A 15,767-nucleotide genomic window follows, 5' to 3' on the forward strand; every position below is an offset into this window, starting at 1 on the left:
AAACTGGTGGCAAGTGGCATCGTGGCAGCTGCACGCTTGACTTTTCTCAGTTCATGGGCAGTTATTTTGCGCCTTGGTTTTTCCACACGCTTCTTGCGACCCTGTTGACTATTTTGAATGAAACGCTTGATTGTTCGATGATCACGCTTCAGAAGCTTTGCAATTTTAAGAGTGCTGCATCCCTCTGCAAGATATCTCTCTATTTTTGACTTTTCTGAGCCTGTCAAGTCCTTCTTTTGACCCATTTTGCCAAAGGAAAGGAAGTTGCCTAATAATTATGCACACCTGATATAGGGTGTTGATGTCATTAGACCACACCCCTTCTCATTACAGAGATGCACATCACCTAATATGCTTAATTGGTAGTAGGCTTTCGAGCCTATACAGCTTGGAGTAAGACAACATGCATGAAGAGGATGATGTGGTCAAAATACTCATTTGCCTAATAATTCTGCACTCCCTGTATTAGCAAGGTGCATTCTGAGTACACCCTAAACATCTTTGGGTCTTGATGCTGCCAGCAAAATGAAATGGTACTATAGGTATCAACATTACATGAGGAGGTTTACAGGTCTTGCTCCTAGTTATCATAAGGGATGGCCTTACAGCATGAGTGCCATGGCTGTCAATTTCCTATATGAGTTAGTAATGTCTTTGATGTAGCCCAGTAAGGCCATCTGAGGAGAGGTAGGGAGGTTCCATGAGATAATCATTTAAAGCTTGTTCCAATGCTTCTGTCAAAACAATCCCATGCCATAGTTAGGAAGTCAGGGCCTGGAGCCCCCCACCACCAGCAGGCTGAACACTTCACCAGTCCAAGGTGCAGCATAGCCACAGGGATATAGTTTGCTTTGTCCACAAATTTCAAAGGTGTGAGTCTGTGTCTGCCATTTGGTGATATTTCCTTAATCTTCTGACAGCAGCATAACTATTGTGTCTCAGATATGGGACTCCCCAGATCCTCCTCCCACCTGCTCTTCACAGCCAAATTTACATTCCATCCTATGTGTATCATACTTTTTGTATACATGTGTAATTAGCTTAGCCAGGCCTGGATTAGCTATATGTGTACCAAGCAAACCACATTCAGGCAGATCTGTCGGAATGTCTTGATATAGGTATTTTAGCGAGTGTTGAAGCCAGTGATATGTGAGAGCCTCCATAGATACCAGTTGAGCATCACCAGAATATTCCGCCAGCAAGAGGAGCTGCCCAAAAACAAAAAGAGGCCCCATTGTATCTTAATTCCTGGCACAGAGTTGCCTATTTACACCAATTGTATTAGTTAATGATACTGGTGGGTTGTTAATTAGTGGTAGTAGTGGGGAGTAAATCCTCTCCAACCTAACCATATTGTCTGGCCTGGCTCATGCCTATCCTGTGTACCTGACTGTGTGTATTTCCTTAGTAGAAGGGCACAGTTTATTTAGGATAACAGCGTGCAGTGAGGTTGGAGCCTCCGTCCCCTCCTCTAAATCTCAGTGTAGTGCCTCTTTGACAGGGTCAAACCAACAGTGCACAGTTGCATCTGGGCTGCAAAGTAATATACTGCATAATTTGGAGTGCCAAGTCCACCTAACTCATTTGGGAGCTGCAAACTTATTCCAAGCAACTCTGGGCTGCCATCCAGCCCATGACAATTTAATCATCAGTGACCTGAGTGCTTCAAAGAAAGCCCAGTAGGCAGAATGGGGACATTTAGAAATAGTTTTAACAACTTGGGTAGAGTCACCATTTTCATAAGTGCCACTCAACCAGCCAGGGTTAATGGAAGTTTAATTCATTTTTCTATTAGACTGGCAAATGCAGTCATGCTTTTTCCATAGTTTTCTCTCAATATCACCTTTACATCCCAATTAAATTGAAGGCCTAAGTAGCGTATACGATACAGATTCCATTTCAGTGGGAAGGATAATACAGGGGCAGTCATATCACTAATCAGTGGCATCATCACTGATTTCACCCAATTTATTTTAAGGCCCAACCATTCACCATATGTGCTAATTTCTTCATTGATGGGAGTCAGATTGGAACCCGGGTCTCTCACCAGGAGCGTGATATCATGTGCATACATGGATGACACTATCTTACACATTCCCCTCTTAATTCCTCTGTAACTGTAGTATTCAGTCAGGTTACCCCCTGTTGAAGCAAGGACCCTCACTCTAGTCAGGGTAAATCACCCTCAGCTAGCTTGGCAGAGCAGTAGGCTTAACTTCAGAGTGCTAGGTGTAAAGTATTTGTACCACCACACACAGTAATGTGATGAAAACACTACAAAATGACACAACACAGGTTTAGAAAAATAGGAAATATTTATCTAAACAAAACAAGACCAAAAGGACAAAAATCCACAATACACAAGTCAAGTTATCAATTAAAAAGCAAAAAGAGTCTTTAAGTAGTTTTAAACACACACTAACACTGTTAGCGTGAAAATGTGCCTTGGGTGCGTCAAAAATAACCCTGCACGGGGGAGTGTGCGTCAAATAGGGCTTGCGATGCGTCGATTCCACTCACGAGTGGGACCTTGCGTTGTTTCTCCTTTTGCGGGGTCAGGCGCATCGTTTCTTCTCTCCGCATGGGAGTGGTGCGTTGATCCGGTCAGCACTCTCGGGTCCAGGCAGGCCTTGCGTTGTTTTTACACGCCCAGCGGTACTTGCATCGGAAATCTAGCCGCACGATGATTCAACAACCACTCAGCCCGGGTTTCGATCCCCGAGTCTCCTTCAGCGATGCTGTGCGTTGTTTCTTCAGCTCCATGAGACGATTCTTCGGCCGCGTTTTTGTCAAGCGTCGATTTTCAGCCAGAGAGCCGGCGGCGCGTCGTTTCTTCAGCCGCAGATCGGAGTCGTGCCATCTTTTCCCCGCATGGTGCTCTGTGCGTGGATTTCCCACTCTTGGGCTGCCAGCTACTCCTTTCAGGGTCCCAGTAACTGGATGGGCACCACAGGGCAGAGTAGGAGTCTCTCCAGAGACTCCAGGTGCTGGCAGAGAGAAGTCTTTGCTGTCCTTGAGACTTCAAATAACAGGAGGCAAGCTCTAAATCAAGCCCTTGGAGAGTTCTTCTCAAGATGGAAGGCACACAAAGTCCAGTCTTTGCCCTCTTACTCTGGCAGAAGCAGTAACTGCAGGATAGCTCCACGAAGCACAGTCACAGGTAGGACAGCTTTTCTTCCTCAGCTCTTCAGCTCTTTTCCAGGCAGAGGTTCCTATTGTTTCCAGAAGTGTTCCTCAAGTCTGTGGTTTTGGGTGCCCTTCTTATACCCAATTTCTCCTTTGAAGTAGGCCTACTTCAAAGTAAAGTCTCTTTTAAATTTGAAATCCTGCCTTGCCCACGCCAGGCCCCAGACACTCACCAGGGGGTTGGAGACTGCATTGTGTGAGGGCAGGCACAGCCCTTTCAGGTGTGAGTGACCACTCCTCCCCTCCCTCCTAGCACAGATGGCTCATCAGGATATGCAGGCTACACCTCAGCTCCCTTTATGTCACTGTCTAGTGTGAGGTGCAACCAGCCCAACTGTCAAACTGACCCAGACAGGGAATCCACAAACAGGCAGAGTATCACAGAAATGGGATAAGCAAGAAAATGCTCACTTTCTAAAAGTGGCATTTTCAAACACACAATCTTAAAATCAACTTTACTAAAAGATGTATTTTTAAATTGTGAGCTCAGAGACCCCAAACTCCAGATGTCCATCTGCTCCCAAAGGGGATCTACACTCTAATCAGATTTTAAGGTAGCCCCCATGTTAACGTATGAGAGGGACAGGACTTGCAACAGTGAAAAACGAATTTAGCAATATTTCACTCTCAGGACATATAAAACACATTACTATGGGCCTGATTACAACTTTGGCGGAGGGGATTAATCCGTCCCAAATGTGACGGATATCAAGCCCGCCATATTACGAGTCCATAAAATCTTTTGGAACTCACAATACGGTGGGCGGGATATCCGTCACATTTGGGACAGATTAACCCCCTCCGCCAAAATTGCAATCAGGTCCTATTTTGTCCTACCTTAACCATACACTGCACCCTGCCCTTGGGGCTACCTAGGGCCTACCTTAGGGGTGTCTGACATGTAAGAAAAGAGAAGGTTTAGGCCTGGCAAGTGGGTACACTTGCCAAGTCGAATTTACAGTTAAAACTGCACACACAGACACTGCAGTGGCAGGTCTGAGACATGATTTACAGAGCAACTTATGTGGGTGGCACAACCAGGACTGCAGGCCCACTAGTAGCATTTGATTTACAGGCCCTGGCACCTCAAGTGCACTTTACTAGGGACTTACTAGTAAATCAAATATGCCAATCATAGATAAGACAATTACATATACATTTTGTAAAGGAGCACTTGCACTTTAGCACTGGTTTGCAGTGGTTAAGTGCCCAGAGTAACAAAAACAGTAAAATCAGAGTCCAGAACACATCAACAACCTGGGGAATAGAGGCAAAAAGTTAAGGGAGACTGCGCCAAGGATGACAAGTCTAACACTAAGTATGCTGGTTAGGGGCTCAGTGGCTAATGCACAAAATTATGTAGCCCTGTCTAGTGCCTCTCTGTATATGAGGATTGGCAGTGAGAACACATTATTAACTTTGATTCTGGCAATTGGTTTGGTGTAGAGAAGGGTGTCCCGTTTCAGCAGTGCCATCCCCATTCCCATTCTTTTAAGGCCTGACAGGAGAAATGGCCATTCTATGGAATCAAATGCCTTTGTGGCATCCAGAAAGACTGCTGTGGCACGTATTTCATGATCTGTGTGGCGTGTAATGGGAAGTAGTATGCGGAGATTATACACAGTGGAACAACAAGGTATAAACCTGGACTAGTATGGTCTGATCAAACTGGGAATCATCCGAAGCAATCTGTTAGCAGTAGCTTCAGCTAATATCTTATTGTTCACATTGATCAATGATAAAGGACAGTACAATTCACAGAGGTGTGGTGGCTTGTCCAGTTTCAGCTGAGTAATTACCACAGCCTCACCCATTGTTGGGGGTAATAAACCTCCCTCAGATGCTTCATTATAGGTGTCTAGGAGTAACAGGGCCAGGTCCGCTGCATATTCTCGGAATTCTAGTCTCTTGAGATTTAATTTCTTTAGCATAGATGGATCAGTGCACCCTGACCTTCCTCGCTCAAGAGCCGCAATCTCAGGGTCCAATATGGACAAGCTACCATGCAATGGGTAAAGGGTGCCATTACTTTTGTGTATGCACTCCCCTCTGATCCTTGACTTGAACACTTCCCACATTTTGGCTGCCGAGTATACGACCCCTTTATTAATATCAAAATACGTCAAATTGTCTGCCTTATCTCTAACCTGAAGACAGCACCCAGCAGCTCAAAGGGCTGCAGACGCCTCTCCCTGAAGCCACAAGACCCCTAGCATTCGCAGACTGAGGACGACAGGCAACTGGTTCAATAAGGTCCTTGACAGGTAGGAGCCAGACTACACCTATTCATGGACCTAAGTCAGACATGACTGTGATCCATGCATGGCTGGTGCAAGCTGTGGGCTGCATAACTCAACTTACATCCAGCAGCCCAAACTGAGCAATAGTATCTAACAGTGTTTCACGTGCATGACATTGTTTAGCTGTGCCAGTGGCAATGTTATCAAGTCCCACCTGCAGAACAGTGAATCTACCTTAGCCAGCCTGCAGCTAACTTCAGCAAAAAATGTAATAGTATCTAAACTCAGACCTTAAAGATATATTAATGTGGCATGTATTGAACCCAGTATACCTGGTGCCAGTAAATAGTGACCTTGCTCATCCTTATGAAATTCAAGTGGCTTGAATTGTACTCCCTTTTTAACCAATAGTGCCACCACTCTTGAGCAGGCAGAGTAAGAGTCGAAATGTCTATGCGATGACCCACGTGCTCCAAAACTGCAGTCCCCTGACCCACCTGATCTCCTGGATGAGGGCAATGCCTATGGCGTGTCTGTTAAGGTATGCCAGAATCAGTCTCGCCTTCTATGATTATTGATTCCTCGAATATTCCATATAATTAACTTTTTTCTTTTCTCACCCTGTTCTTCAGTTTCATGAACTGGGTGTGCTGGTGGGTTATAATCCCCCCTGACCAGTGCATGAGTGGCATTTATAATGCAAGCTGTATATCTCCAAAATGCTTGGCTGAAAACTCCAACCCTCTACCCCTTTCCCATCTAGCGCCAAACTCTTGATGAGTTACCCTGGAAAAACAACAATCATATGTAAACATTGACCAACTAGAAATCATTCATTCCACTTACTGTTGTTAAGCTATAACTTTAGGTGGCCTTGGGAACAATTGTGTATCCAGGCCAAATTATAGCACATCTATTAGGTACAATGCTCAAAAGGAGCAGAAGCTGACAAACCAAGCCAGGGGAGTTCTCACGCTACTAAGGCCCTTGATATGAAGCAAAATGTCTCTGGAAATAGACAGCCTGGAAGTTTCTCATCATCCATTTTATGGATGCTTTTAAGACGGTGAGTTGACCAAGGTGTGTGCTCAGAGTACATTCAATCTGGAACTCGAGTAGAGCAGCAATACCTCATTCTACTTTGCTAACGTGACGTGGCGAAGAGTTGGCAGAGCTGCTTCCCCTACCACTGTTCGGCCACACCTGTCAAACCTGTTTGCTAAGGAATTAATTTGCTTCCTCAGGGATATTGAATACATAAAGTTTGCCTTGCAAAAGGATCTGCAGTCAAACCGGGTTGCATAGCACATTGTATGCCTAGTTCACGTAGTTCTTTTTAATAGGAATGAACTTCCTATTGGTTTTCTGTACTACCTGGAAAAGGTCTGGAAAGCTGGAGATAGACTTCTCTCCTATGCAAGTGGAAGAATTTTATTGCAATCTCTACGATTCAATAATTTGGTAATGAATGAATAGCAATGGAAGTGTGCCTGGAACAGGTCTTGGAGCTAAAATGTGGTGTGCATGCTCTATAATAAACACTGATAAAAGGTTTTCATACCAAACATGGCCGTCAACATCTATTCCACAGTCTTCCACTCCCTTCATATTGGTAGCTTCAGGAACCCCCATGATACGTAGGTTGCATCCATACAATAGTGCCTCCAAATCTTCATTCTGTGCTTTAACTCTATTTAGTCTTAGTTACAACTGTTTGTTAAAATTTGCCTGAGCTTTAGAGTCATTTTCGAGATCCAAAATGCGATGCTCAGCCACACCTATGCGAGTATGTTGCTTATCTAGATGGTCTTTCATGCCATCTGGAACTTTGTGAGAGAGTTGAGTTTCGTGTCTATTGTCACCAAACTACCTCTCATCTCATGTAGTGTAGTGCACACATCTCCAGACCCTCCAAGTCTTGGCTGCGGCCCTGATTGCAGATTTCGGTCATCGTTACTGGTCCCTTTTTTAGCACCTTCAAATGGCAGCTTAGCCTTCTTGGCATCTGTTTTCTCCATCCTTCTCCCCTGATGTGAGCATGCACTACGGAATGCAGTTATGGTGCACCGTTCCACAGCTTAGCATGTGCAGGATATAACCTTAGGCAAGAGTGGGTGTTAGAACAATTCCAGCATTACCAAGCTTGCTCGCACAGCGCCCCCGAAAATCTCTTGCCCATTGCCAGCAACAGTAGGGTAACGTCACTGCAACCATGCAGACAGCTCAGCCAATGAATTGCTGCTGACGATTAGGGGCGGCTGAAGTGTTAGTGTGTGACTCTCTCTTGCTCTAGCATTGTGATGAAAAAAAGTACTTGTGCTCCACATGGGGCTGCTAGGTTGAGGCTGGAGAACAGCAGCCCATGATGTAGCCCCCAGGCCTCTGCAGATCTGAGGCAGTACATAGAGTTGCATGAGAAAGTACACCACAGGCCGCCAATCAAGGCCAGTGCCCACCAGCTACCTAGCAAGCTTATCAAAGCGAATGAGAGACTGGGGGCCTACTGGACTTAATCTGCTAGCTGTTGAGGTCTCTAGGCTCAGCTGCAGGATAAGAGAGGCTTCTTAGGGTTCGAACAAAGCTGATGTGGCACAGGCACTCGTGATGGTGGCAGCCGCGTAGCTAACAGGTCCTCCGCACCTTTAGTCTGCAAATAGCCACCTACTCTTCTTAGGCGTAGCCTGCCTCTCCATACGCAATTGTGGTTCATTCCGTTCCTCACATTAGTAGTGGCTCAGGTAGCTCATGTGCAGCTTCGGATGGCAGCATTTGGGGGATTTTTTGAGCGGATAGAAGCTCCGAAGCTCCGGTCTCTGGAACTAGTATACATTGTGGCCACCCGCCCCCCCCCAAAAAAAAAAAACAACCATTTTTAGTAACATCCTGAACAGTGTGGTTGTTCTCTGCAAATTGTAAAGAGCGTAGGCTTGTAGGATTACGAGGAGAAAAGATAATAGCCTATTGTACAGTTACAGGTAACTTTCTTCGTTTTAGCGATCTCCTCATTTAAGGGTTACAAGATCAATTTCTACCTCTGCAACTAAACTGCAATCTTGTCTAGTACAGAAGGTCTGGAGAACAGTATAATTAAAATGTACATTACCCTTGAAGGAGCTCAGTTTCTACAAATAACTTCTATATCATCCAGGGTCCTCTAAAACAAATGTGCTCTGGGTAAGTAGCAGCTCAAACAACATTTGTATTCCGGAAAAAAACAAAATCTTTCACTGTCATTGTGAAAATATGAAGGAGGTGGTGTAGGCATAACGCACAGAGAGGCATACATTTTCCTTTTGGGATGAACAACTCTGTCATCCCTTGAATAGAGTAATAATCAAACACTTTTATGGCAATGTTTTGATGTTTACAAGCTCTGCTTCACTCATCCTACTTAGGGAAGTATTTACTATTCAGATGGGTTACACCTAGTGCTTAATTTGTACAAGAATGTGTTCTGTGTCCACAATTCTGCTCAGAAGCCTGTGGCTTGTGCACTTAACTGTTACTGTGCCGAATGGCGAGGTTGCAAATTGTCCAATCCATTTCATGCCTTTTAATGAACTACCAGACACCCTTTGCCCCATTATCTTACTTCTTGCAGTTTCCTGCTTACTCTCTCTGTGATAGTTTTTCCGTATTTCTGTTCCTCTGTTTTTCTACTTTATGTGTTTTGCCTCTCTATGTGTGCTTCTATGTGTACTTGTTTCGGTAAATGTCTGATGAAAAAAATAAGTGCCTGTCCTCAAAATGAGTACCAGTGGCCCCCACCAGTTCAAATTAACACCCCATAGCCTCCTCCTATAAAGGGAGGAGTAGACATATTGGAACTATTGGATCATTTCTGGTTCCCTAAGCTTACAAACAAAGCAATCACAGGCCTGAACACATTCACCCTGTCTTTATCCAACACATCAGAAAAGTTTTCTTCATCATTCCCAGTCCCATGATCCTCTGGTCGGAGCCTGTCATCCCAAAACATATGTCTAGGCCAATTATGTTTTTTAGACATATCCAAATATTTAGGGGGTGATTCTAACCCCGGCGGTCTTAGACCGCCGGGGCCAGGGTCGGCGGGAGCACCGCCGACAGACCGGCGGTGCCCCGCAGGGCATTCTGACTGCGGCGCTTTGGCCGCGGTCAGTGCAGGAAAACCGGCGGCCTCCCGCCGGTTTTCCGCTGCCCGTTGGAATCCTCCAAGGCGGCGCAGCTTGCTGCGCCGCCGAGGGGATTCCGACCCCCCCTACCGCCATCCAGTTCCCAGCGGTCCGCCCGCCGGGAACCGGATGGCGGTAGGGGGGGTCGCGGGGCCCCCGTAAGAGGGCCCCTAAATGTATTTCACTGTCTGCTGCGCAGACAGTGAAATATGCGACGGGTGCAACTGCACCAGTCGCACAGCTTCCACTCCGCCGGCTCGATTCCGAGCCGGCTTCATCGTGGAAGCCTCTTTCCCGCTGGGCTGGCGGGCGGCCTGAAGGCGGCCGCCCGCCAGCCCAGCGGGAATGTCAGAATTACCGCTGCGGTCTTTCGACCGCGGAACGGTAACCTGACGGCGGGACTTTGGCGGGCGGCCTCCGCCGCCCGCCAAGGTCAGGATGAGGGCCTTAGTCTTAAAAGTCGAATTTAAGCCAGTTGGCCAGCTTGAAATAATTTTTTTTATGCTAGAGCAATCTGGATGAGAGGGAAATTTTGTAGTTGACTGATGTATGTATGTACTATAGTCTTAGTTTGATTAACCTATGTTTAAGAACCGTTTTCATTCGCTCTAGAATTATATGTGGCTACATATCATTTATGAGATTTTCATCTGCTTATTCTGAAAACATATATGTAATACTGCTGATATTAAAGCATACAATGCTGGGAAAAATTAGCTCCCATTGCTTCCAAAGTAGTTGACCAACTTTTGTGGCAATATGGTAACGTGAAGCAGGAAGGTCTCTCAATATTGAAAGACGATTTGAATATATCAGAGTATGAAGTGAGATTTCTTGTAGGTATGAATGATCAACGCATTTTTAAGCATTGTGGCTATCAGCTCAGTTCTGTGTAGAAATGTAGGCATTGCATACACCTTCCATAATGACACAGGCTAATCCAGAAGTCCTCACTAAGTCCCCTCTTTGAAAAGTGAGTCAGGAAATCGTCTTCTCCTGAGAAGTGAATAAGAACAAAATGTAATGTTGATTAACATCAGCAAAGAGCGCGTACAGAAAGGTGAGAATGATTTAGGAACAAAGATAGAATTTATGCGAGGATGTTAATTGTGGGTGTACTAACCATTACTTTTTGCAGTTACCCGATCTGTTAAATGCTTATTCTCACTCTCATAGTAGAGTATGGTTTGATGCAAACAAAGAAATCATGTTGAATTACATACAAATGGTTGGACCTGGCCCTTTCTACAGGGTTATTCCCCAAACGTTTTGTCTTCTCCTCCAAATTTTTCTGACCCTCTTTGGCTGACGTTATGACTCTGGTCACTTTATCACTGCTAATCAGTGCTAAAGTGCTTGTGCTCTCCCTTGTAAACTTGGTATGATTGACTTATACCTGATGGGCACATTTAATTTACCTGTAAGTTCCTTGTACAGTGGTATTCCTATACGCAGGGCCTGTAAATTCAATGCTACTAGTGGGCCTGCAGCTTAGCTTGCACCACCCATAGAAGTAGCCTTTCAAACCTGTCTCAGGCCTGCTAGTGCAAGGCCTGTGTGCGCAGTTTACTGCCACAGGGACCTGGCATCTAAATTTACTTACCAGGCCCAGAATTCCCATTTTACTACATGTAAGTCACCCCTAAGGTAGGCCCTAGCTAGACCTATGGGCAGGGTTATATGTATGTAAAAGGCAGGCCATGTACCTGGTAGCGTGGCCTGTCCTGGTAGTGACAAACAGCCTATTTTGGTTTCTCAATGCTATCAGTGCTGCCTTCTCATAGGATTGCATTAGAAATGCCCTACCTTATGACTAGGGGTATTGTCTAATTTATGAGGGGTAGCGTAGGCATGTTTAGTATGGTTGTAATGGCAGTGAGAAATGCTGCTTGCTGGTCTGGGTGTCTTTTTCTTTAATATCACAGAAATGGCACTTCTAGAAAGTGCGCATTTATATGTGCTTATGACTGGTGTTTTGCAGCTTGACTCCAATCCACGTCTGGGCAGAGTGACAGTTGGGCTTTCTGTACACTTTTCAGACAGCCTGTACACTGGGAGGGTGGAGGTGTCACAGAGGTGCATCTACATATTGAATGGTCTTCCTGGGATGAGAGAAGGGAGGTGGGGCACACTTGCATCTGTAAAGGCTGTGCCCTGGCCTCACACAAAAGGCTCGTTTACCCCCAAATTATGTTTGGAGCCCGTTTGGAGGAGAGAGGGGACACTCCCAAAACCAGTTGTAGCTGGTTGAAACCTCCTCTCCTCCTCACTGAAAATGGTTTGCAAAACTGAGTATAAGTCAGGGGATTTTTCCCCATAAAAACACACAAGAAACATACTTATAAGTGGACACAGAATGCTGCTGGAGGGACTCACCAGGAACCGCCTTGGACTGCTGCTGCTGTGCTGACCTGTGACCTGCTGGGTCACTTGGAGGAACTGCCACTGACTGCATCCCCTTGTGCCGGCCTGTTGCTGGGCCCTGCCACCCTGTGCTCCAGTTTGTGTCCTCCAGGGGCTGGGTGCTGTGGCCCCTGTCCCTGCAACCATTTGTTTCCCAGTGCGAAGATAGCACTGCTCTTAAAGGCTCCTGTAATGGAGCAGAGGGCGTGAGGATCACCCTCCTTCATTTCCTTAGAGTGCTGGGAGTGGTGCCCTACTTGCTTCATAAGCACCTTGAAGGCACAGTGCCCTGTTGTCCGTGGTTCCTTGTGGGAGAGCTTTCTTTGTGTGGACGCCGTGCCTTCGGAGCATTCCTTGTTTGCCACTGGGAGAAAAAAGCACCGCTGCGACCCGGGCAGCGTGTGTTTCCTAGCGCCATTATGTGCTAAAGTTTCCTCTATGGACATTTATGTGTAGTATGACGTGCATTACAGTAGTAATGCTTTCCTGACCACTGCTAATGTTGCATAATAATGAGTACCATGTGTGTTACACATGACTACTGCTGGTTTTTACGGAGTAACAGTACTGTGTAATGCTCTGACAACTGCTTGGGTAGCAGGATATTACTGACATGTTATGTTTGGTCTAATGAGGTTGTGTACAATGCAGTTTATTTTTATATAACTTGGTGTTGTGTTCCCTTTGTGGTGTATTCATTGCGTCACGTGTGTTGTGTGTGTTGTGCAAACGCTTTGCACATTGCCTGCCGGTCCAGCCTGACTGCTCGTGCCAAGCTACCAAGGGGGTGAGCAGGGGTTATCTTGGATGTGTAACTCCCTTGCCCTGACTAGAGTGGGTGGTTTCTGCCTGGCTTAGGTGCATACCCTAGCCAACCAGAACCCCATTTCTAACACAAATGTATTTCTGGTTTGCATGTTAATATATATTCTCTTTTAAAATCTTTTTAAATTTAGATGAATGATCTGTTGGATCGCGTGTACCAGTTCCAAAGAGTTATCTTTTTACGAATAAGAGCAGTGCTTAAATTAGGCCCTCATCTTCCACACTGTAGAACCTGAAAGAAGAAAGGAGATGACTTAAGGGTCGTTAGTGGATGCATTAAAATGATGTATAGTAGAGCAGGCATTTTTGTTCAGTGTACTACATGTTAAAGTAATGTATTTAATAATGATTTCATGACAATTTTGTTTGCATTTTCGATAAACCTTCATTCTTGCATATTTCAATTTTCCAGCCTGGAGACATGAAAGACTGGTTTGTTGGTCGCAGTAATGCCAAGGGAATCGATCTGAACAGAAACTTTCCAGACCTGGACCACATAGTGTACATTAATGAGAGAGAAGGTGGCCCGAACAATCATTTAATGCAGAACATGAAGAAAGCCGTGGATCAGAACCCGAAGGTCGGTCGTAGCTCCATCAGAATGCTTGGCAGTCTCATACACTTGACTTTGTTCCATTTAATATTGACTTGCAGGCCATATCAGTAAACAACAAAATCAAAGGGTAAATGGCCTTTTGCAAATGTGTTGTGGGCAAGTTTACAGTTGTCAGGTCTGAAAATTCTCTGACATAACTGCCATATTTACTAATGACCTTTGGTGGCAGCACACGTTCCTTCATCATTTATTAACTTAATAACTATTTTAAAGTTGTTACCTGACTAAAAATGATTTGAACCCCCAAACACTACTGTATTCTTCGCAAATTAATTTGTACAGCGCAATTCCTGACCAGCTTAATACTAGCAGGTTTTTGAATTTTACTTACCACCCCAAACATAACCCATACCAAGCCACAACTGTGTTGGTGTCAAGTAGGCTGTGAAAGTACGTTTTAATATGCAATATTGAATGTTGAGAATGGAGGGACCTGAGTAAAGTGGTGGGTAGGAGCCTAGATTGTGGTGAGCAATTGGATTGTCCATATTTTGCTATCAACAACTTCATTAATAAATGTCCTGCGTCTTGTTCTCCCCTTTCATTTCAGACTCATATCCCACTTCATGTCTGATATTGGGGACTATAATGATCAATCCCATATAATGTGGCTTGTTTTACATATTGCTGATCACAGTGCATCACCTACAGTTTCCCCCCAAATCCACTTAATTCTTAACCAGACTAGCAATCAGTGCTGGTTGTATTTAGGTCTCACCTGTGAAGAGATCTTGTTTATAACAGTGATGTATCACTGCAGAGGGTTAATATTCTCATTTGGTGCTACTAAACATTAAAGTTCTCTTTGTGGTGATGTGTTAGTGAAAGCTTTAAGATACTTCTGAACAAAGTGAATAAAAAAAAAAAAAATAGTAATAATCATCATTATTCCTTGGGCCATATTTACAAGCGGCTTGCTTCACCAGTGCATCACGTTTTTTGACACACCTCCGGTGCAGGACCATATCAACAAGGCCACTCATAGCCCCTTTGTGTGGATTTTCATGGTCTTGTAGATGTGGAGTAAAGCAAAGCAGCAAAAGTCGCTACATGGCTTTTACTCTGCATCAAAGAGGTGTTCCATAGGTGTTACGGTGGGTGTTCCCACACAACACCCAAGGATTTTGATGCAGTCCCAGATTTTCAAGGATTTGCAAACCTGCGAATGTGTCAAAAGCCTATGCCTCCCCAGGGGAGGCATAAAGGAGTGGCAATGAGAGGAAATACCTTTATTTCTCCTCATTTTTCCTTTTTCTATGTGTGTTGCATTTTGCAGCACACATAGAAAGAGGAAAACACCTCTTGGGATTGTTTTTGTGCAGGAAGGTGGCCCTCCCTGCACAAAAACAATCATCGTCACAATGCATACACCGTTGCACCATGTGGTGGAAGGGTGCCTGCTTTGGCGCATTGCAGCCCATTGTGCACCAGCACAGGGGAAGAGGACAGGAATGCGCCGCATCTTGTAAATACGGCTCATTCCTGCCCTTTTCGTTTGATGCAGGGCAGCGCAGCAAGAAGGCTTGCAGCTTGCCGTGCGTCAAAAGAATGTAAACATGCCCCCTTGTTTTTAGTATTCTTCGAAAGTACTGTTTTAGTCACTTGATTCTGATTAAGCACATTCATACTAGTTTTCAAACGTGCTTGGGAGGTGAGGTATGTCTTGAAGTGTTTATTGAACAGTGCATTAAGGAGGCAACACCAGTTTAGAGAGATCCAAACCATAGAATCTAGGGAATTCAGACACCTTTCCCGAAACCATACCGATTTTAAGAGGAGCAACGAGACACCCTGCTGGGAGGATGACCTGGGCATATTATCATGTGGTATGGGAGAAACAATTCTGAAAGATTATTTAGTGTGCTGATATGTGTGTGTCCTCATGGACCAGGTGGTAACCTGTTTCTTATTCAGCAGCCTTTTGAACATCATCAGTGTGAGCAAGTTTTGGGTAGATCTACATAGGCTGAGAATGACTGAAGCCGAATCTTTTTTCGCTCTATGAAACCTGCTTATCAGCTTTGTGATCATTTCATTGTGAGACAAATATGCAGAGTTTTTTCAGCAAATCATCTGCGCTGCTGTACGAGGCTAGTATCAGTCCTAATTTACTATCAAGGGTGTAGATGTGTAGACACAGTAATAGATGTACCATGTTGCGTGGCTGACAGGTTTACATGACTTCATCCAATATCTCTTGAGGGTCGCCTCATGAGGTTTTAATGTCCAGAGGTCTGTGGGCACCCATTCGTTACAGCATGCATTTCTCTGATCTTCTCTGATTTGAATTGCTTATAATAGGAGCCGTCTCATCAAAGAGAAAGAGGTCATCAGTATGTATGG

General features: G+C 44.9%; 1 protein-coding gene across 1 annotated transcript in view; it reads left to right on the top strand.

Moving 5' to 3' along the window:
* The window catches only part of CPE (carboxypeptidase E), a 292,738-nt gene that overhangs the window by 144,885 nt on the left and 132,086 nt on the right, over positions 1-15,767 (top strand). The window contains exon 3 of the mRNA XM_069243945.1: positions 13,221-13,388. Within this exon, the coding sequence (XP_069100046.1) occupies positions 13,221-13,388 (168 nt within the window). The remainder of the gene's footprint in view (positions 1-13,220; positions 13,389-15,767) is intronic.

Source organism: Pleurodeles waltl, chromosome 1_2 (assembly GCF_031143425.1).
Source record: "Pleurodeles waltl isolate 20211129_DDA chromosome 1_2, aPleWal1.hap1.20221129, whole genome shotgun sequence".
In the NCBI taxonomy this organism is placed as follows: domain Eukaryota; kingdom Metazoa; phylum Chordata; class Amphibia; order Caudata; family Salamandridae; genus Pleurodeles; species Pleurodeles waltl.